Source organism: Semicossyphus pulcher, unplaced genomic scaffold (assembly GCF_022749685.1).
Source record: "Semicossyphus pulcher isolate SPU_LCO1_2020_fin unplaced genomic scaffold, fSemPul1.0.p SCAF_12, whole genome shotgun sequence".
In the NCBI taxonomy this organism is placed as follows: Eukaryota; Metazoa; Chordata; class Actinopteri; order Labriformes; family Labridae; genus Semicossyphus; species Semicossyphus pulcher.
In genome coordinates, this window is record NW_027211626.1 from 27,872,815 (window position 1) to 27,897,326 (window position 24,512).

At 41.5% G+C, this 24,512-nt stretch overlaps 1 protein-coding gene across 1 annotated transcript in view; it reads right to left on the reverse strand.

Moving 5' to 3' along the window:
- b3gat2 (beta-1,3-glucuronyltransferase 2 (glucuronosyltransferase S)) overlaps window positions 1-24,512 on the reverse strand; it is a 59,064-nt gene that overhangs the window by 22,212 nt on the left and 12,340 nt on the right. Inside the window, exon 2 of the mRNA XM_069658139.1 lies at window positions 10,448-10,592. Coding sequence (XP_069514240.1) covers window positions 10,448-10,592 — 145 coding nt within the window. The remainder of the gene's footprint in view (window positions 1-10,447; window positions 10,593-24,512) is intronic.

Here is a 24,512-nt window from a genome sequence, read left to right on the forward strand (position 1 = left end):
GTTCAGTTTAGTTTGGTTTAGGCAAAAACACACTTAAAATAATAATCCTGGTATCCTTGATGAGAGTCATTGGTTTTGTTTGAGGCATCCTTCTCCCCTCACCACCCCAAACGGACTATATTACTGTTTCTACTGTCACCTGACTTCCCACAGGCTGCTCATCCAGAACAGTTGCTCTGAGTTTCTAATGTAGCTCAGTGTAAGTCATGCATTCATTCAGTCAGTCAGTCATCATTCATTCATGTCACAATCTCTCTCTTTTTCTCCCTCTCTGTCCGTCCTGCTCTGATGATCAGCTGATTATGGGCGTAACTATTTGAAGTATCTTTAACCAGATTTAGCCTCGACCTTTGTCGACCAATCATCCTGCTGCTGTCACATCTTAAATCTGTCCTCCTCTCCGCTGTCAGTTTGTCGTTTCAGCTCGATCATTTCGACCCTCCTCCACCCCGTTCACCTCCAATCCATCTCATCAGTGTCCAAGTCCAGCTGCTCAGCTCATCCTGCAGCCCTTCTTCACCACCAGTGTCCACACTCCATCCTATCCTGCTCTCTGCCTCACTGCCCCCTCAAGTACATGAAGACGTCACTACGGGGTCTAATCGCCAAAGACTTTGCACATTTCTCATCTTTCCAAACTTGTAAATCAATGATGGTATGTCATTGTCATTGGATGTCTTGATCTTAAGTCATCCGAGAACAATCTGAACTAAAGTTAGCTTGGAGTGCAGCTCAGGAAGCCCCGCCGAAGAGCGCCAGAGAAAAACTAGTTTTAAACATGAAACGACTTTAGGCCATGTTTTTAGCAGATTTAACCTCCTGTCATCTGCAGATAAACAGGTGATTATTGAAGGGTTATGAGGTGGACTTCCTTGCCCTCAGGTGAATAATTGATCTTCTTTTTGGACCACATGACCTTTGGTCCAGTGACATCACCAGGTCAAACTTTACAATCAACCTGCAGCTTGATGCATGACAGAAGTTACCTTTCAAACCAACCAGGTGAACTTTTTTTTACTGTTTTTAAAGACTCCTTGTGTTTTCTTTACTATCATTACAAACCCAGAATTTTCCAGTTGAACTCATTGAAATAAATTCAGTTTTCAGGGTCATGAGATTGAACGCGCACACAGGAAATCTGCATGAAACGCCCCGGGCTCAAAGAGAATAACGAGAGTCGATTTAACCGTGTTTCATTGGGTTGAACCCATCACACAGAACTGTGTTGTGTTGCATTATTAGACTTTATATAACATCTATCAGAAATCAAATCAAACATGGAACAAGAAATAATAAAGAAAGAGATTTCAGACGTGTTTCTGGCACGGCCTCGTCTGTTTTATTGATTTGTCTCATTGTAGTGAAACCTGAAGCTTCGTTGCCGGAGGGAGCCGTGAGATCGCTCTGCTGTTTGTCTCCTGCCTTTGTTACTCATCTCTGTTCCATAACATGGCTTTGTGATTCTTTGTTATTCAGAGGCTGATTTACAAAAAATACAAAATACAAAAGAGTTTAACTTCAGGACAAAACCAGTTATCAGTACACTCAGAAACCACCACTGTGTGACAATAAAATCAGACAACTCTACGTTTATATAAAATTACCAAGAGATTTACATCAGTTAAGATGTATATCGCTCTTATGAACACACTCACACACACAGATATAAATCCTCCAACAGACGGGCTTCTGTTGTGTTTCCAATAAAGACTGAAAACACGAGAAGGAAGGTGCCACAGTCCCGCCCACACAGTTTGACTGACAGGTCACCACAAGGACGTGGGTACAAAAACACCACAACAACAAGAAAACGGCACCAATCGAGACAAAATCAGGCAGAAAATACCACCTGATAGCTTCTGCATCCATTAAAGTTCAAAAACAGTCCTAACTTCTCTCAGAAGACGCAGTAAATACTGTATTTTCCACTACAATGGTCTCATTAGTAATTTCCACTTCTTTAAATGTGCATCTGGGTGGTGATCGCAGAGATCATTAGGCTCTTAAGGTCTTAAACAGAAGTAGCTCTGAAGTGAGCTGTAAACCCAAATCTAGGAATCAAAGTGTCTCAGAGGTCCGAACATGAAGTTACAGACACAATCTCCTCGTTTTAAGCAGAATTAAAAAGAATAAATACTTTTTTGTTAGATTCCATCATCAGAAACATCCAGCAGAGGACGGACTTCTTACACCAGCTAAAGAGGTTTAGAAACATCAAAGGTGCTTTATTCTTTCTTTCATTCCCTGTTCCTGAATATAATATTATTATATTATATAATACACACATCTGTCACTCAAACACACATCTATGCACGCTGTATACACTTTGATCACCTATCACATGTACGTATATAAACCAGCACAGGGACACTCCCTCCCAGTTCAGAACTGGTTCACAAGTGAAAGTTTTGTCAGAAGACATCGATTAAACGTTTATGTTTAGACCAGATTTCACCTGCTTCTGTCACAGGATTCATCACACATTCACACACACATCAACGTCAATTTTCAAGTCGCATCTCGTTTAGCAGCTAAAATGTTAAAGGAATCGGATTCAAACTCATGAGAGCTGCATTCAAGACCTGAAGCGAGCTCTTCGCGTCAGGTGTTAATCACCTACGTCAGCATCCAGGGGTCGTTCTGCCTTCCTGGTCAGAGCTGCACAGCCAAAGTACCTGCACATGCTCAGTGTTCTTTGTAAAGGGAGCAGCAACATTCCCTACAGAAGATGTATCTGAACCTTCTTGTTAACATCACTCAGCCCATAAAGCGCCGGATTTTAGATTTCTGTATGAAAAATGACGTGCTGAATTTAGTCTTTGTGCAGACCGGATGTCCCTTAACGTTCAGGTTGGTGTCCACCGGGCTGTTACATCAATCATGTAAATATCAGTCACTAATTCTATCACGCTTCGTTGATAATCTGTCAAAATTATCGTCATCCAGGATTGATTGAATTACTGGACACTGCCCTCCCGCTCTGTTTCTCCCATACCTGGAGCAGCGCCTCCTCACATGCTCATCACAGAAACACACACACACACACACACACACACACACACACACACACACACACACACATACACACACAGAGGAAGACATCCACGTCCGTCCTGTAAATGCACTGATTGAGGTCGGTCCTCAGTTAAGTATTGATCTTCTTATTTTGTTTTAAAAGACTGTATGTGCAGCTGTGAGGTGTCGGTCTCAATGGATTGTTTCGAACGTTTCTGCACGCAATGTCTTTAACGACGAGCCTCCCTTACTCGCTGCTCACCTGCTGCTGTGAAAAATGAGATTGCCGGTGAAAATCCTCCAAACGCAAGTTGTTATTCTGGCGAATTTGTACAGCTCATGATGAATGTCAACAGAGCGGACGCATGTAGGGAGAGAGAAACCCAAAGTAACAGTCACTCACAGTTATGTAGATTTACGCTACGTCAGCTATTGTTCCCTGCAGTGTTTTATATTCAACAGTGGGTCGGGCCTGGGTCCAACCAGCCCTACATGCTTTTGTCTATATACCTTTACCCATATCAATGTATTGATGAGTTAGTAAAGTAGGTCGGTCCCAAACCACTGAGCCTTTTAAACTGTGAAAGAGCTTGAAAATCAATCCTAAGATTCTGGGAGACACCGCAGGTCAGCTCAAACTCGCTCTCTCCTCCTGTTCCTCGTCAAAGCCTGGCAGCAGAGCTCTGAATCACTTTATCAATGGATTGTAGAAGAAGAGCAGTAAAAAGAGCATCACAGTTGGCTAATGTACTTGAAAGAAATGCATGATATTTTGTTGGGATAGAAACATCTGAACCTTTGCAATAAACTGTAAAGAAACCTGCTTCAGTCGCCTTCTTGAGGTTGGGTTCAACAAGTCTGAGTTAATACCCAGACCCGTGACTTCAAGTTTGGAGCAAACAAACTCTCTTTTAATACATAAAAACAAACCAGAATCATAAACCCAAACTTTACTTTACATTTTGCAGCGAGAGGAACACATTTTTCTAAAGAGTTTTTCCTCCTCTTCAGATGAGCTGTTAGCGCAGGAGGAAGCTCTCTGCACGCTGTCTCTACCCTCCTCCTCCTCTCTGCTCCTCTCTGCTCCTCTCATCTCACCATCTCAGGCACCGGGTACAAACACTGGGGTTACAGAGGGTTAAACACTTTCATGTCCCTGTCTCAGGGAACACTCCCAAGGCACAAGCACCACTTCAGCGAGAAGGTACAGGCGTCTTTGTGTTGCTGTGTGTGTGTGTGTGTGTGTGTGTGTGTGCGTGCGTGCTTGTATGTCTGTGTTTGCTGTGCGCACAAATACTCAATTGGCCTGTTTTACAAAGAAGCTGCTCTAATTTGCTTCTGGAAAATTGCATGGGTGCATATGTGCGTGTCCTTGAACACGTACGCTTGTCCACTCAGATCAGTTCAAGTGCTGGCAGGTGCATGCTTGTGTGTCTCTCAAATAGATTCAGAAATTGTATGTGCGTGTATAATCAGGAATACACACACACACACACTGAGGTGAATAGTCCTCCACACCATCATTGTGCAGGCTCCATTGTGTCTGCATAAATGACACAGACACAGAGCAGTAGATAGGAGGCTAACAATACAGTGCTGTATAACACAATGCTACTAGGACACGCACTGGCACTCAGTCAGCGCTCTGCAGGCACCCCATTGTAAATCTCATGAATAATAATTTATGAGTGAATAAAGTTTGTGGCCGTCCGCTCGGCGCAGCCATTGTTGTTCTTGCAGGATTTAAAGTGAGAAAAAAATGCTTCGTAATAAAACAGCCATGGCAGTAAATCTTAGCATCGCAAGCTGACAGTGTAATTATGAGGTGCAGCGTAAAAGTAAGGCTGATAATTACAGTGTGTGTGTGTGTGTGTGTGTGTGTGTGTGTGTGTGTGTGTGTGTGTGTGTGTGTGTAAGAGAGTGGGATTAGGTGGAACAGGATGGTGGGAGCAGGATGGAGGGATGAGATCTTGGTCAGGTTGGTGCAGGCAAGGTGAAGGAGAGAAAAAGAGACGCTCGCTCTTGTTATCGTGGCTTAATTACTACTAATCCCAGGGGCAGACCTGTGTGTGTGTGTGTGTGTGCGTGTGTGTGTGTGAGAGAGAGAGAGAGAGAGAGTGCCCTCGGCTGTGTCCACACGTGTGTTTGGTATCATCAGCATGCAATCATCATTTGTACCTCAAGTAAAACAACAATATATTTGATATTATTTAACATTAACTGTCAGCAGAGAGTGTGAACACAGTGTGTGTGTGTGTGTGTGGGTGTGGGTGCGTGTGTGTGTAATGAGTGGTGACTGACAGGATGTTATTATTTGGTCAGTGTGATGAATACTTGTCTCTCCGGTCAGAGGGAGCGCTGCTGCTGAGCTCTCCTCTGATTGTTTCCACGCTGACACTCAGAGGTGTTCATGGATTTATGCAGATGTTTGCTGAGTCTTTACTTTCCATTAGTGAGATAATAACAACAAGACAAATTTGAACAGTTTCCATGTCTTTCCATGTAAAACCTCTCCAACCAGATGCATTCAAAGCACTGATGGGATGTCGTCAAGTTGGACAATCCAGCTTCATCCTCAAGCTTCAGTCTTGCATGTGCAGGGGTAAGAAATTCTGAATATGCCATGTCTGGTAAAATGCGCATAGAAGCACTTGCTCAATTACTTTTTTTTCACCCATGCAAACCCTGAAACGGTTAGCACAGGACATAAACTCACGGATACCACCCGGTGAATTACCCCGCCTTCAAAGCCTTCTGGCTTTAAATGACTACTTTGCGTTCAATGAGAGATCTCAGTCGGACATGAAGTATGAAATGTCAAATGTAACGTCATGTAATGTTGCTAAACAGAGATGGTTGACTGTTTTACTATTACTCATATCTGGTAATGTGCAACCTAACCCGGGCCCCGAGCTGCAGTGTATGCAGACGACTTTTGATTTTAAATCTCTATCTGGTCTAAAGATTATTCAACGTGTGCAGTCTGTTATCAAAAATGGATATGGTTAGAATATGGGTTAAATCAACAGATGCTGACATTGTTGTAACATCTGAAACATGGCTGAAACAATCAGTTCCTGATAAAGACATTGACATGGATGGATACAATGTTTATCGTGCTGACATAGCAAAGAAAAGTAGCGGTGTTGCAATTTTTGTGAAAGCAAAGTTTTTACGAAAGTAATTCTGTCTGAATCAATTTGCAAACAGCTGGAGTTTCTGGCAGTAAATGTAGAAGTTTCTGAGGGGTTTTGTTTAACTGTTGTTGGGTGTTATAGGCCTCCATCCACCTTAAATGATGCGTTGTTGTCTCTGACACACCTTTTATCCAGGCTAAACTACGGTGAAATTGTAGCTGGGGATCTTAACTGGCTCAAGCCAGTATCTGAGGATTTTAAATGTTTTTGGTATCCTGTCAGTCTTATCCAGTTGATGAATTCACCACTTCGTCCAAATCATAATTGCCCTGAGAAGTCCACCCTAATTGATTTGATTCTGACAAATGTCCCTCATAAATTTTCAGCTTGTGGTGTTTTTTGTAATGACCTAAGTGGCCATTGTGTTGTGGCTGCAAACAGGAACACTAAGGTCCCTAAATTAAAACCACGTGTAATTTGTAAGAGAGATTTTAAACACTTTAATGAACAGGGGTTTTATCATGATTTGTTTCATTTTAACTGGAGTAGAATAGAGCTGATCCCTGATGTGGAGACGGCCTGGACATTCTTGATGATGGTTTTATGCAAATCTTAAATAGACATGCCCCTTTTAGAAGATACAGAGTTAAAGGACGTGATAACCCCCGGTTTTCCGGGCCTCTAGCTGAGGCTAAAACTGGGTTTCTATTTTCGTAACAAGTTGTGTTTTTCTTTTAATGTAAAATAGCGTCTGGTTGCTGCTACTTTTTTGCCTGTGTTGGACTATGGTGATCTTTTGTATATGCACGCCTCTGCTCAGTGTCTTCATATGGTTGATAAAGCTTACCATGCATCCCTGAGGTTCATTACCAACTGTACATTTCTGACTCACCATTGTGAATTATACTCTCCGGTAGGATGGCGACCCGTAGGCTCACACATTGGTACACTTTTATATATAAGGCAATTCTTGGTCTGCTTCCACACTACTTATGTGTTTTTATCACGCAGAAAAGTGCTGGACAATATTTACTGCGTTCTCGGGACTTCATCTTACTCTCTGTCCCAAATGCCCGGACAGGAACTGGGAAAAGGGCTTTTGGGTATTCTGCACCCTCAGCGTGGAATTTGTTGCAGAATGACTTGAAACTGAAGGAACTGCTCTCGTTAAATGCTTTCAAATCTAAAATGAAAGACTTCGAGGCAGATTCCATAAGATGTTGATGTCTTTAAATCGCCTGCTTGAACAACTTTCTTTTCCATTTTAATTTGTCCCTGTTTGTGCGTCTGTCTGCAACTTGTGTTTTTTGCTGCTGTCTTGGCCAGGTCTCCCTTGAAAAGGAGATTCTTAATCTCAATGGGACTACCTGGTTAAATAAAGGTTAAATGAAAAATAAAAATATATATATTCGTGGTAAATCAAGATACACCTTTCGGAGCAGTGGTGTACTCCATTTCCCCATGTTTGAAGAAATGCTGAGCGCACTCGTGGATGCCCCTGTGGTAGATTAAAAAAATGATAAACTGCCCTCTCAGGTGCCCTTCCTATGGATACAACTTAATAAAGTGCCCTGTGGGCTAAATGATACATGTTGGAAAATGAGTTTGCCTCCACACACTCTGTCTGTGAGAAACCGTGCCCTCATGGGACGCCTGTCTCGTTCTAAATGCCCCTGTTTTATTGTTGTTGTTTCAAAAGCAGTGTGTAGCAGCTTCTACCTCATTTTCATTCCTGGTTGGAGCCAGTCAACTCCACTTTGGAGTTCTGAAGCATGTTATCACATGTATAATTTAAGAGGTCAGCGCCACACGTAATGTATACATTTACAAGGACGTCCCACCTTAAAATCAATAGTGGTATCGACTGTACGCTATATTTTAATATTTCACCACGTTTCACTTTTCAGTAAGAACGCCTCTTTATTTGACACTTCTTTATGTGGACCGCAACACACACGTGTTACTACGCCTGCAGCGTACGGTGTCGGATCAGCTGTTTGTGTCAGCGGTTTGTAGAAGAGACAACAAGCTAAAGAAAATACAACATTATGGAAACGACACAGTTCTGTTCACGATGGGGACCAGAGGACGTTGTTTTCCTTCATGTGTCAACACAAAGTAGTGCGTGAAAATAAAGAGGCGTTCCTACTGAAAAGAGAAATATTCAAATATAGCGTATTGATATTTAGGTGAGACATCCTTATACGTGGATAAATTATGTGTGGAACTGACCCTATCTGCAGCGGCATATAGCCTAGCTTCCATGCCGGCACTCCGGCCAGTTCCTAAACCCCGGGGCCGTGCTAACCGGCATCCACTGTATGTAGTACACTTAGTATTGATACGTATCTCATACAGCCCCACTTCAAACACGTTTTAGAGGTAATTTAACAGCCCCACTGTAGAAGTCACTGTTAAATACTGACACTGTAAGAGTTGAGGACAGACCTGTTTGCAGACGTTACGCTGAGGCCTGCAGAGTCTTTCTGAGACTAAACAAATAAACTGGAGAGTTTCTCGATGCCTCAGACTTTCATTTTAAACCCACTGGCTTCCTTCAATTGTGATCAAATCTAATCTGCCGCTTTCAGAACAGTTTTATTCCACGAGACTCTGCAGTCCTGCTTTGTGGTTTATCTCAGGAATAAACAATCCGGCGGAGTAGCACAGGAGCTGCTGCGTGGAGGAGGAACTGTCGGAATATTAAATTGGAAAGATCAGATCTCATTTTCTGCTAAATTAATCCATGAAAAAACAGAAGCTCAATAGAAAAGCTGTCTGATCTCTTCAGGTGAACTCAGAGAAAGAAAAACATGAAAGTAAACAGTGTTGCTGTCTGTTTGTTCTTTGATTAAAGCCAGCAGCCAAACAGTGCAGCGGACTTTAAATGGTCTATAATCAATGAACAGATCAATAAAATCGTTTGATGTTTCCACTACTCGTTCAGGACTTAAAGGAGGGACTGTTTCCTTCTCAGTAAAGATCAGAGAAAGCGCTGTGAGCTATCTGCAAACATGTTCTCGTGACGGTTGGACCTCCAGATGTGACATGAATAGTTGGTTTTATCAGAGTTATTAAACAAGCTGCTGAAGAGTAACAAAAGGATAACACCTGACCTCGATATATTTAATCGAAGCATGTTAATAGACACTTGTGGGTTATTTCAAGTTTGGATTCAATAGAATTATTTCATCTTATCACCAACTTTTTATTGCAGAGTAAGGGTCACAACATGTTTCATTAGATCCCCTCTGCCTGGTAAACGGAAAATATAATGTGTTTTCTCTAAAGCAAATACAAACATAACAAAGCTCCTCCAGAATCACAGAGGACATTTATGGAGTCAAATAAAGGTCAAAAAGATTTTGAGCTCACAAAATAATTTCACAGCCTGCAGTTGTATTTCACGTTTTGTGTGAATGGAAAAAATAAATTGCTTGCAAGTGTGACTGTGCAAAATGTGCAAGTGAAAGTGTAAAAAAAAATGTCCTCACACATTCAAGTTTGTGAATGCTGAAGTTACAAGCTCGAGCTACGAGTTATACATCCGAATCAGTTGCCCCTGATTGGACAGTGTAGCTTCCTCTGCTTGGATGGTCAGAGGACCACCAACGTGGAGGCGAGCTGATTGGCTGGTTGGCTGAGGTGTAAATAAAAGGTCAAAATCCGTACTGTAAAATATTGTAGAGTCCACAAACACAGACAGTTCCTACAGCTACAAAAACTTTTTACACATTTACAAATCTAATCTGTGAGCAGAACATATTTCTACACCTGCAGAACTTATTTACAAATTCATAAATTTTAATGTGTGATGACACATTTTTTAAGAATTCACAAATTTAGACTCTTACATGCAATTTTTTTCACATGCACCCAAAATTGGAAATACAACTGCAGGCTGTGAAATTATTTGTGAAGATTATTTTGCGAGCTCAAAATCTTTTTGACCTTTATTTGACTCCATGAGTGGAACTCCACATGTATGATGTGCAAACTGATCTTTATATGGAAAGTTACAGGAGTATCAAGACGAGTTTCTAAAGACTGATTAATGTTCTAAATGTTGAATGGAAAACAAATGAGACCCTCCTCACCAAAAACACAACCATATGTGTATAAATATTTTGTGGTGTCTTGCAGCATGGTGTCTAGGCTTTACCCGCCTCTCGCTCAATGTCACCTGAGACCCTATAAGGATAAGTGATGTAGCTAATGGATTTGTGGATATATTTAGGAGGGTAACACATATTAAAATGTATATGGAATCAGTTTTATTAACACATTTTCCTTACCTGCCATGTCTGTGGCAAAGGGTCGGTCTGGTCTCCAGCCGGTGTACCAGCCGACGACTTTACCCCCGGCCACCAGGGGGCGCTCATATGCTCTGCCTCCTACGAATCCCACTGGCCAGATTGACACACCTCGAGTACTACGCATCTGCAAAGACGGAAGAAAGAGCTGGGTTAGTTCAGTAATTAAACTCAAGCCTATAATCTTCTATTTTCATGCATTTGAGTGTAAAGGTGTTTTCACAAAGAAAGATTTTTTCTTGCATACAAAGTCAACGTAAAGATGTAAATAAAAGCTAATTTTTGCTACGCTACACTTAATATGAACTTGAGTAAGAAACTTGTATAATGCTGCATCGGAAAAGATGATCAGATCTGATGGTTTCCTGGTGTCCCTAAGTTGTTTTGTCTGCAGGAACTCCTCCTCAAAAAACATGCATTTTAAAAGTTTTCTGTCTTGGCTTGCAGGTGGACCAGAGTCCTTACTTTGAGCAAATTTCTATAATGATGTAGTTTACTCGGCCCTTTTAGTTCATACTGTTGTAGTTAGCCAGATTTAAGCTGATGTGTGACACATACGATACAGTAGGCCATTTTACACTGCTGGTTCAAGGCGGGATTATTATGCCTCTGTTACACCTCATGTTTATTAGCCTCTGAGCCGAGGGGAAACAGCATCAGTGTAAATGTTGAAGCCGGCAGAGCGGATAAGTATTACATCTGTGAAGTTTGTTTGTTCGCACGTCGTCTGCTTTTTGCTTCCACAACGCCAAACACACACTTATGGCAGTGTTGCTTGGTTCAATGTAAAATGGCAAAGGCGGCTTAACGATGGAGCTTCATTACAGCGCGGTGACGGATTCACGATGTAAAAAGTGCTTGTGAAGCTGTCACTCAGTGGGGAAAAATGGTCAGGTGCTCAGCAGCTGAAACAGAACTATTGAATCCTAGCACCGAGCAGAGGCGTATTTAACTCAGTTCATCAAACCTGGCATAGTTGTAGTTGTAAAGTTAATCCAGACAGTTCTTGGAGAAGGCGCTAAAATACTCCAGATCTCTTCTGTATGATGTTTACAAGTCACGCAAGCTGCAATATTGCATCACTTATAGTCTGAACTGACCTTGAAGCTGGTAAACTCCAATCAGACCACAAAGTTATTACAAAGTATTACCCACTGTTTACTTGTACATTTTCTAAGAGTGTATATTTTATATATTTTGTTATCTAATTTTGTACTTTTTTATATATATATATATATATCGATAGATATATATATTTTGACCTTTATTTTTTACCCTCTGTGTGCTGATTCTTTCCTATTGTATTGTACTGTATAAGCTGCTGGAGACTGAATTTCCCAGAGGGAGTCATCCCAAAGGGATCAATAAAGTTGAGTCTAAGTCTAAGTCTAAGTCTAAAGTTAAACACAAAGCTGACCAGTGTGGTTTGACCTGTCGGAGGAGTTCAAAACACTGTCTCCTCTGACATTATCTATCTGACACTTGTTCTACATTCCCCTCAAGTTAAAAGTAACGACAGCTATGACACCGTCTACAACCAAACTTTGTACTAATTCACATTCAGTTTTCTCTTCATGAAAACAAGTTCCTCAAAAACACAGCAGACAAGAAGAAGGCAGTGTCCACTCTGAGCCGCTGCAGTAAACTAAAAAAAGTCTGTGAACGCTCTGTGACGTTTATTCTTCAGTGAATTCCTCGTGTGTCGGTTTGCATGACTGATTAGAGATGTTTAATTCCATCAGTAACGTGTCTGAGAGCAGCATGCAGAGACTCTGTGGCTAACTGAATAGAGGACTAAATGAAACTGTGCTGCGTGGAGCTGCCTTCCATTTTCACAGAGAATGAATTTGCACACAGCCGGAAGCAGCGCAACGAGAAGTGAGTCGGAGAGAGAGCGGGAAAGATAAAAGACAGAGGAGAGAGAGAGAGAGTGGACTGTGTGAGGACATGTTGCAGTATGAGACGACTGTATCTTGTCTTTGTGTGTGTGTGTGTGTGTGTGTGTGTGTGTGTGTGTGAGATTCTATTTTCCAGCCGCGGCCACCCTGAAGCCCGTTCATTCAGCCGCTGCTCCTCATCGCTCAGCCAAACAGCCTGCAGCCAGTCGCTCATGACAAAACAACAGAACAAAACCAAATCAGTAAGCAGCGCTGCATTACTGCGCCCAGACATCGCCCAGAGTCCCAGCTTTTAAGCCACAGGAAACAAAGTCTATATAGAACATTATATGGAGAGGATTGTGCTGAGAGTAGCTGAGGACATTAGTTTGTAGAAAAGTTTATTTATTCCAAGTAATTACACTCAAATATATCTATTGATAGAGAAAGAAATATGTGCTAGCTTGATAAATGTAAGCAAAAAACTAATGACAGCCCATTGAGTGTCCAGTCAGCTGCAGAAGAGGTTCATGTTGTTGTTTTAGTGATGGGCAGAACTGTCAATCTGTCATTGACAGCTTCATTACACTTAAAGTATTACAGACTGGGTGTCTGTGGCGACTTTTGCGGAAAAGTCACAAGCGACGCCCAATTATTGACGCGTTTTTCATCAGCCAGCAGTGGTTGGTCTGCCAGAGAGGGTAGGCGGAGACTGTTACTTTAATTAATCCTCATTTCCATGTTTTTCATTCAAGTTTTCCCCCCATTTTTTTGACAGAAAGAGTAATCATGTGTAAATGAAAAAAACAATTCAATGACTCTGCGTTTTACGGTTGATTTTTTAAATTATGTTTTTGGCCTTTGACTTTGTTTGATAGGACGTTAAATAGAGTCTGCAATATTGGAAGAGAGAGTGAAGATGACCTGCAGCAGAGAGCAAAGGGCTGGAGTCAAACCCGGGGTCACTGCATCGAGGACTGAGCCTCTCGGCACACTATCTTCTGCTGAGCTAAACCGGCGCCTCCGTTGTTTTCATTTTTATAATCTAATTCTGTGACACCGCTCCTGTTTTAATGCATCTCAGAAATCAATTCAAACATAAACAGTGTCCAAAAAGATTAGCTATCTTTCCGAAAGTTAACCTTTGTCCTTGTTAATGTGTTTATCATGGCGCTGGATGTAGGATGTGGTTAGCTTAGCATAATGACCGGAGGATGAAACATCTAGCTTGATGGCCGAATGTAAAAAAAAAAAACCCACATCAACTCTTGGAGAGAACATGAAGAAGAAACATTTTCTTACATTTTAAACAACTTGCTGGAAACTCTCAAGTTCTTCTTCTAAACTTCAGACACAGTCAATATGAAAACATCCCTTTCTGAGAACAGTGTAAAAGCTTTTGTCTGAATCCCTGTTGTGTGAAAGCAATGAGATAACAGCTGGAAACTGACATTTATTTATGTCAGACTGTCAGAGATGATAGCTGTGACTTCATCTCACAATAAAAACAGGACTGTGCGGTGGCTTTTTCATTGGATCCTGCAGAATGAAGAGAAGGGGATGAAATTCATCTCTTTAGCCCCCAACGCGTCTCTCTTCTGCCGGGGGCCCCTGAGTGACGCTAGCAGCTTTGAACCCCCTTCCCTGATAATACTGTGGCCCCTTGAGTTCGCCTGTGTGACGCTAAAACCCTTCCCCCCTGCTTCCTTTGCTGCTGCCCGCCTCTCCCTCTCTCAGGTCATTTTTCAAAGACTCGTCTGCTAAAAAAATAAAGAGATGAAAGGGAAAAGAGAAAGAGGAAGAAAGGCAGGCTGATTCTGCACGTTGGTCGTTCCCAGATCATTCCTGGAGTGCAATCGTTACTTTGGCTTAGCCGTTAAGTCCTAGTTTGACTGTTAATGATCCCTGGGTTTGAATGCTGCACCTCAAAGCTCAGTAGGCTTCACTTTCACTAGAGAGAAGTAGAATGGAAATATCCAGTATAAAAAAATATGCAGAAACACTGATTGGACTAACAAGGGGCCTAATTTTCTACACCTTAAAACCAACCTTGGGATTTCTTCTCTGAACCACAAACTGGTGAAAATACATCTTATTACCTGCACTGATGCACTCAGCAGCATCTGTCTTTGTTGTCTTTAGCTCTTCAGTGTGCACAGAGGTTTTCACAAGACAAATTCAAGTACTTTCTAGCAGCACTAAAGCACATTATCAGAGTTTTACAAGCAACCTGCATTTTTCTCTGCACTGCAGAAAATACAAGATGGCTTGTTTATATCCTCTAGAAGGTCAGAACAGAAGATGAAACTCACAAACATGTTTAAAAGAAAACTTCCATTAACCTTCATGAGGTAAAGAGCCAGCAGAAAGTAACTCTCTAATGAGTCTGTGCAGATCATTACTGCACGTTGGAAAAGGTCAAAAAGTCAGAAATAAAACGTGTAATTGTTGTAGAGTGAATTCATGAAGCCTGAATCCTTCTGTTGAAACCTGTTTACACATCCAGCAGACACAGAGCAACGTTAGCATTCATTCTGAGTCGTGTTTCTGGCAACTGTACGACAAGTCGCCCAACCATACGACTACATAGATCGTTTTTTTTAACCCATTCATAGGACCCACAGGGCATCTCCTGAACTAGCATCACCACCAACACCTCCGCACACGTTCTTATGGACAAACATGTGGTTTAGGTTCAGGTCACAGTTTGAATTAGGCACCAAGACTAATTAATGTGGTTTAAAATAAGTGTTCCTTATTTAAATTGAATTACTTCTGTGAGATATGTGATGTACGTAACGTTTCATACATAACTTATAAGAAGTCAATGTTGACTTTTGTTTTCACCCAGGACAAAAAACCCTGTGTCCTGGGTGAAGGTCCTGTTTGTCTGACACATCCATCGTCAACGACCGCAACACAAAATACTTTTTTAAACTACATAATCTCACATCAACCTTTTCTCCTGAAATAACCACTGCTGCCAAAAAAGGTCATTACTAACTATGAACTTCAATCTGGGTCATAATAAAGGCTATACGTTGTGTTGTTCGTGGTGAATGTATGTCAAATATTCACTTTCTTTTTAGCTCTGTTTTGGTCTCCACCAACTCCTCCAATAATCTTTTTTTCAACTGCTAATTCTGTTCGCAGGTAAAGTGGCTAATCAGAGTTTCTCACTGAAAACAGCCTACTGAAGCTGCTGAAAACAAGGCGGATGAGGTGGTGACACTGAACAAAGACAGCATGGTTACATGTGTTTAAACCAAAACAATGAGCTGAAGGACATCACAACGTCTTTTACAGAATGTTCTTTTTTTATTTAAAAATGATGAGTGGAAAATTAAACTGGGTGTCAGGGTTAAAAAAGAAAGAGATTTAAAATTGCAAGGTTTCCGGTCCCTCCCTCTGCTCTGTCACTGCCACCGCTGCCCTGCACCAGTACTGCGCTCACACTTTCAGCCCCACCAGCACCCCAGCATCCACTTGCAGGCTCCGGTTAGGTTTAAGACATTATCTCATTACTCCTCAAATTTCTGCATGTAAAATAAATCTGCGAGGAGTGGTGAGGTCGGAGCCGAGACACCAAACAGAAGCTAAGTTCTGCTGCTGTAATAAACATTTCAAACTATCACAGCGTGAGTTGTCTGACTGAAATAAGATTTTACTTGTATTGCCACGATGTGCTGATTAATATTGAACATTTTTAGTGATTGCATGTGTGTTTGTTTATGACCGCCTTAGTAATACATAGGTTAACTTATCAACATCATTAAGGGAAGGGCAGTGAGACATATCAGAGGCTAGTTACCAAGAGATTGCATTAAACAGGCATCAAATAAGAGATGACTTAAAATATCTATTGATGGATTTTTTATAGATCCACTATTGTCAGCCAGTAAGTGTCAGTGTCTATAACATTGTTGAAATGAAACAGACTGATTCAAACCTTTAATTGAAGACTGTAATCAGCCTGCATGTTCGGGTCTTAGCAGTTTAAATCTATAATTAATTGACTTGGTTACCTGCTGTAAATATGATATATTTCTTACTGGATTTCTTTCTTTTCAAATTTCTGTTGATAGAAACGAGACCTCCGCTCTCTGTCCATGGTGCTGAAATATGCACCAAAATAAATACCATAAAATCTACCTTCACTGCTCTTGTTTGAACAGGCATCACATGCAAACATCAGGCACTGCGACTGTGGGTTCACGCCGATGTCTGTCTGAAGGAGCAAGATGTCCACAACTCAGTATAAAGCCTAATTATAATGACATCTGTCACGTACAAAAGCCTGTTGAACTTTTCCATTAAATGATTGAGATGGAAGCCGTTGGCCGGACTGCTTCAGCTGCACTCTTTACTGCTGACACTCTGTTGTCTTTATAGCTTTTACTTAGCCATTATAACTGGACTGTGTCCAGGCTGCATAGTTATCTGTCTATAAAGTGAGTCTGACTTCTGAGAGGGGAAGTGTCAATAGACTCAAAACCACACTCAGAACCTTACAGGTCTTTCTGAGGATAAAAATCATATTAAACTGACAAGTTAGTTTTTGCCCCAGCATACAGAGTGAGTCTCTGTTACAATCAGGGAGTGTCCAAGTTCAGCATCAATTTAATCAAGCTCAACCTTCAACACCATGATATTATAGGATGATAAAAAGTCATATTAAACCAGCTCTGTAGACAGTTTGATCTGATATCAAACAGAGACTATATTAGGTCCTGATGTAGCTACAGATGTCTCAGTTTTTCAGTGTGGGTGCAGATCGTCTTATCAACAACAGCTCAATGTCAAACTGCTTGCTGGGAGCCAAACAGAGCTGCAGGGTGACAGTGTTTCAACAGATGGTACATTATTCTGCTCGGTGGTGAATGCTCCAGCACACGCTGGTTATCATGGCACCATCTGCACATTACTGCTGCCACAGGAAAAGTTTGCAGAAACACAAACTTGTGGTTTATATAGGTTGGATGAGTTTACAGAACCTGCTGTTCCCCAGAAATGCCCTGTTGACAGCTACAAGGAAAAATAAAATCAAAGCATGTGACAAGGACAGAGTCAAGGAGAAAAGTAAACAAACTGTTCTTTATATTAAGTCTGTTCTCTTTGGATGGCATGACATTAACTGGAGTTATGCCTCCATTTAAAGCCCAGAATACAGCTTTTGTATGGAGTCAAACATTGTTCATTTTGAAGCTTCTGAAAGATAGCAGAATTATCGTAAAGTTACAGCTATCATTCAGCCGGTTTGATACTCCAATGCACCTCCTGTATATCTGATAAACCTGCTTCAAATCCAACATGTTGTACATCACATTCTCTTCTCTCCAACAAGCATTGGCTCTCTAACCTAGCATAACCTCAATTTATAAAATCACACATTGTGTTTGGTGAGAACCAGACAGCTTTCAGAGAGGGGTCAGAGGTCAGATCTGTTCTCTATATTGAGCCCGATATTTCAGTCTTGCATGAGCTGTTGCACTTAGATAATATTCCATATGGAAGCTTGGATTCAGACTAACATTTTACATTTCAAACATTCTGCATACTTTACTTCCATGCAGAAAGATTATGGAGAAAAGTCTGAGGCTTCAGAGGTTAAAGTATTCAGATTTGCAGATTAATCCAGGAAGTCAGTTTGTCTACAGCAGGAGCAAGCTTTTCTAAATGAAGTCTTATGCTGGCTTACTGATTCATCGACAAGCAAAGTGTGGCATTAAGTTCAGTTCGGTATCAACTAAAGTTCCAGAGCTGCAGATAAGATAGCACTCATGTGTTTCCTTATTGTCCATATGATTGTGTCGTTGCGTAGAATAGATGCTTACTTTATAAAGAGAAGTGTCTTATCGAGCCATCATGGTATCGTCTTGTCTTGAGTTGTAGGTAAAATGTATAAGAGTTTAAGGTGGAGGAGCATGTAATGGATGTGTATCATGTGTGAAGAGCAGAGGACGCTCAGACCAATCACAAGTAGTCATAAGATCATCCATGTTGTTTGGTCTAAAGTGTTTTGTCTTCAAGAAGGAAAAGAAAAATGGTTACTCCTCAGTCTTTTGCCTGAAAGTAATAAAGGTCGATTAAGCAACTCAAATGCTGAATGATATTTGGGATCCCTTTCTAACCAATCCAGAAGACCGATTTTCAGTTTCTACGACACATACCAAAGGTTAATATGTCTGCTCACAGTGACACGTAGCACTGAACCAAAGGGCTTAATGGGTAAGGAGAACAGCACACACACAGCCAAACTGGGAGGAACATTGATACAATCCACTTTTTACACCTCAGAGAAAAGCTCTATAACATAATAAATGTAAACACCAGATGTCAAACTTATGAACATGAATCATTCCATCATGTCTTTGTCTGACCAGAAAGTTGTGTAGTGAAGTAAAGCTATCTCTCAGCGAGAGACCGGACCAATTTATTCACAGCTCATTGGAGATGTTTTTTACTTGACTTTTGTCTTATACAGTGGCAGCTGGCCAATAGAGGGCGCTAGGGCGCCACCCTCCCTAGTGGAGAGTGTGTTTTTATTTTTATTTATTTTATTTTAAAAAACTAATATTGATAAAATTACTTATTTAAATATGTAATATATATATGTATATATACAAAAATATATATATATGAATTAATGTTCATTGGAAATGTGGGAAACAAGCGTTAGGCTACTCGTCTCTGCTTTCTGAAATCGCCCTTCCGGGATTAGTCTCGGTGGTTGAAGTCCTATCAGTCTATGAGTGATGGAAATGACAATGATGGACGCTGACACCGCAAACAACTCGTACACTCTCTTCTTCAAAATCCGTTCGAGAGGAGAAGTTTATGTGAAAAATTATACGGATTAAAGAACCTGGACCGGATCAGCCAGATATTAAAATCAACCAACAAGCGAGTGAAAAAGGTAAAACCTACACCAGAAGGGCAAAATGCTTGTATAAATAAGATAACACAGACACATGCACACATGTTCCCCTTACCCATTTCTTTGTATATGGTTATATATATATGTGTGTGCGTCTGCAGTATTCTGTTATCTGGGTTTTTTTTGGTTTGGAATTAATAAAAACACTTTTGTGTAGTTTGTGTCAAATCGTAGTGGGATGGTTGTTAAAAACTGAGTATGGCACAGTACAGCCTGGAACAGTTTACACTCTGGCACAGCACGTAAAATAAAAGCTGTGAAATAGCTAGTGAGCTGACTATGAACAAACTGGATTCATAAAGAGACAGAGACTGCAGACGTTTCCTAGCAGGCTGCAGAAAGTAACACCAACAACAAAAAGTGGAGATGACAAAGAGCTGATTCAAGTTTCAAATAAGATTATTATGGGATGTTCAGTGGTGCTAACTGAGTTTTGGGTATATTTTTCAAAGCTAACATTTAGCACGTGAATCTGCCTTTTCTTGCTCTAACCAATTTTTTTTTACATCGCCTCCAAAAATTCACAAAAGGCTGAACTATTATTTCTATTTCTGCAGATTGAAGCCGCTCTGAGCAGGAACCAGTGAGAGGTGTGAGTAGCACCCCGACTTGGCAGCTGGGACTGCAGCTGTGTATTCATGATGCTAACCAGTGAGCTGGTTCCTCTGTTTCTGGCTGTTTCCCAGGTTTTCTTTTCTGCTATTCAGCAGTGATCCAGGAGCTCAGAGTCTATTTTTATTTATTGATTTTACTTTCATCTCGTGTGTTTTTTCTGCTAACAAAACCTATTACATACACTCCCTGCAAAACTGTTATTCTCACTTTCAGCTCTTATTGTGAGGAGATTTTATATCTTTGTCTGTGTAATAAAGTGTTATTGTGTTAAAGCTTTTTTTAAGTTTACAGAATTTTAATCCGAGGAGTCGAGGAAGAAAATCAACACAAGCTCAAATTTAATCCTCCGCAGAGAAAGACTTCTATTCTGGGAAATGTGTGTGCTAGTGCGAGTGTCTTTGTGTGTGTGTGTGTGTGTGTGTGTGTGTGTGTGTGTGTGTGTGTGCTTATTTTCACTGGAAGTTAAGATAAAATCCACATTTTTAAAGCCACGTACAAATAGTTGTTAGAGCAGGAAGGAAAGCTAACATCCATCTTTTTAGGCCGGGATGTAGCTCTATGAAAAATCAATACATCTATGCAAACAGAATAAGAAAGCTGTCGAAGGGAAGGTTTTAAAGAGTAGAACACAAACAAAAGAAGAAAGACAGACAACTTTTCTCAAAAAATACAGAAGATTTAAAAAGAAACGTCCCTCCTGGAAGAATAGCGAGGGTGTAAACACAGCTAGCTTCCAGGCTGGATCTCAGTCTTATATTTTGTTGCTGCAGAGTAAGGTCAGGACTCCTCCTTGTTGCTCCTACAGGTCACAGAAACGTCTTTCACATCTGAGGACACAAACAACTCTCTCTGAAAGCCAGAAACCACAGAGCCTTCCCCTTCTGATCAGGTTCATCATCAGGAACAAACTCTGCAGCTCCCTGACAGGAACTGAACTGTGGAGGCAGAAACAGGGTCTGTGTGAGAGCACACACAGAGGGATTTTCAGATGATGAAGGCTTTTTTTCATGTCCGGATGTGGCACAGCCCCACAATAATACATCTCTCCCTGAGGTATAACAGCTTCACAAACTCCACACAATCAGTCGTCTTTTCACTGATGCAGCTACACATTTCAAATCTGAAGGATAACCTTTTTAGTCCAATGGTTTCTGGTGCAAGACAAATTCTTTCCTTACTGGACATTTGGACAGGGTGGGAAAACAATCTTGTCGGTTGGTTTCAACCAAGACTGGATCGCTGAACTTCCAGAATCTTCCTAAAGGGACCGTTGCAGAGATTCGGTTCATAAGTGCTGGATGGTCAATCATTAAAACATTTAGGGTCAACAACTTTCTTAATGTTTCACATCTCCATCGCATTTTTAATCTATCTTTTATCTGGATACAGGTTTTAGGGTTAGGGTTAGGGTTAGACGTTTACTTTTGATGATTTTGTGCATGTAAACTAATGAACCCTCTAGTTTCTTAAGGCTTCCTTGTTTATCAGGACACACTGGCTCAAACATCCCGTATCCATAGAGCTGTCGAAAAAGTCAAAGACAGAAATAGTTGAGATGTTAAATGGACTGCACTTATATAGCGCTTTTCTAGTCTTGCGACAAAGCTGCTTTTACACTACAAGTCATAATCACCATCTCACACACACACTTCACACTGATGGCAGAGGCTGCTACGTAAAGTGGCCAACTGTCAATCAGTACCAATCACAGTGGCTATGTCACTGGGAGCAACTTGGGGTTCAGTGTCTTGCCCAAGGACACCCCGACATGTCGACGGAAGAAGCTGGGGATTGAACCTCCGACCTTCCGACTGAGAGATGTTCGACTCTACCACTGATGCAAACACAAGCCGTGTGCCCTAAATCTCTTGGCTCCACTGATGAATCTGTAAAGGCCTCTGTGCTGTACTGTCAGTTTCAGCTGTGTAGTTCAAGCCAGCAGCGGACTCTGTCACGCGTTACAAAGCTCCTGTCTCATTATCAATATGGATATCTTCACCGGAGGGCAGAAAATGTTCTGAGATAACAAATAATTTGTCTCCACCACATATGAAAAATAATTTCAGATGCAGTTGAGTGCACGACAGCCTCTAAGTCCTGACAGATTACAGCACCGGCAGCTCAGCCGGCGAGCGTGTGCTATTTACAAGTAAACAAAAGAGAAAAAAGTGCTGAGAGGAGTCACATTTCATCTGACTCGCAGCCAGGACACTGTGTCTGCGAGCGTTCGGGCTCCGTCGAGTAATCAACTCTGACTCTCTCCCTGCAGACAAATAGGTGAGCAGTGAATTGTGTGTACACACAAAGAGACTCTTAATGATGAAGTATATGAAATCCATTATGGATGTTCTCGTTTCCTGCCTCCTGCCCCGGAGAAAGAGCCGTTATTGTGTTGTTTGCACACCGGGACGAGTGTTCGGGTGGCTGGGCCGGGTGTGATTTTAATCAAGCGTATTTTTATCTCTGTGTTATTAATATGCATGGCAGAGGCAATCTGAGAAAGGGAGGGAAGAAATGAGCTGCGAGAAAATGAATGAATCAAATTAGAGAGACGGGGGCCGGGCTGTGGAGCTGTGATGCAATGGTGCATGGTATGTGTGTGCAGGTCGAATGCTTTGTGGATTTATGTGGGGAAAAAATAGGGATGAAGGTGTGTGCGTATTGGGTGTGTGTGGTTGTGCATTAAAGTATGGAACTAAGTGGTTCTATGAATATCCAACCTGTGAATAAACTGTAATGTCCAAGTGTTTCTTTCCAGCAGGGGACCCTGTTAGCTCTCTGTGCATGAACTGCAGCAGCCCGTTCTCACACGTAACTATGACAAAACAGGTGAGATGTTATTTTAAGTTTCTGACACATTATGTTAAGGAGTAAGGTGCTTTTTTTTTTACCATTAAAAATCTGTTACATTGCTCTTTTCATAGCTACCAGGCTCCACTGACAAAAACAGTAATTCTACTTTGCAAGTTGTTGGTCTAATACTGCCTCAACCCCCAAGTTTGTTGGTGTTATTGTGTGACTTTGGTGTTAAAAGTGGTTAGTTGGGATCGAAGAAAGTTTTTGTGCTACACCAAATAACAAAAACAACTAACAGATCAAGGCAGGGGTAGACAAACAACCCCTGCATAGTACAGGGTAAAATTACAGTTTTTGTCAATGGAGTCTGGTGTCTTTGAAGAGGGCGATGTCACAGATGTTTCTGGTTTTAAAAAAAGCATCTTACACTTTAACCAAAAAGGTCTATCTCTGCAGGAATTCCTTCTGTAATGCTGTCGTACACTTAGAAAACAATCTGAGCCTGCTAGCTCTTTTAGTGGACATACTTTGATGCGGCTCATTTGGCTGCACGATTACATCGCAGCCATTACAGCCTGTTTGGTGTCTGCTGGATGAAACTATATAACGGATCATGTCCGAAACATTTTTTTACGATTAGCGATTTAGACAAACCAATAAATATAATTAGGGCCCTGTTAATATTCCCCTTATTCCCCTTCACATGTCTGTATTGTAAGTGTAAGTATATCAAGCTGTAAGCCTGAAACAAGCACTAATAACAAACTAATGTGTCAATTTCATTGTAATAAAGCAGCTTCTATGAATACCTGCTTCTGTTGAACATAAGTGTATTCTGACCACTTCTACACACAGCAGTGAACAAGGGCAAAAAGGGGATTTGATGAAGCAGTACAGGAAGCCTGTGTAGTAAAACTGCAATTTCAGGGTAAGAAAAGCAGCAGGACGGAGCAGAGCGCTGGTGCGTTACACATTTTAACATTTACACTGGCCCTTAAAAGCCTCCAACCTTTCCGTCACCTTCCTCTCTCCCCCGTCTTTATCCTCCCACCAACCCCACCACGGACAATTTCTCTTGGCGAGGTTCGTCTCCTTTCTGCTTCGCTTCCCTGACTTTACAACCCCCGTCCCACCCCCACCCTCGCTTCTCCCACTACACTATGTAATTATGATAATTGCTCATCGGGGTTTGAGGAAATTGAATTTCCCATTTTGCTGTGGTTCCTTTATCCCAGCAGTTTCTCTTTGTGCTGCCCCCCCCACCGCCCTGAGATTCTCTGCTGGCCTGGAGTCTGCAGCTCGGGCACTTTATCAAATATATCCTTAATGTTTGCATGTCGGCCTTTGGACCTCCCAAAATAGGCCATCTTTTAGCCAACACCAACTGACTCCCCAGTAGGAGGTCAAACATATGAGGGAAGAATATATGAACTCTTGGAAAGTGAAACGAAAGTCCAAATTAATTTCAAAGAACTATCATAGAAAGAAAATGTCTGAATGTGTTCTTAGAGTTTGTGAGCGTCACACCACATCAGAAGTAGAAAACGAACAGTAGACCCAGACTGGCAGATTTACAGGAAGGTGTACCACAGTCACACTTCAGCACAGAGCATTTGCCTAAGTACCTGCTCCCTAAAATAGTCGCTGTGACTGCTGGGGAGCTCTCAGGCCCGGGGGGTTCAATTATTCAAAAAAGGTCTGACGGAAGTCTCGCCTGGCTGACAGGCTGCTGAGGCTGAATCAAACAGCTCTGCCATGCTGCCGTCAGCTGAAAAGCCTCCATCCTCAGAGTCAGCTTTTCAGGAATGAAGAAGGAAAAAAG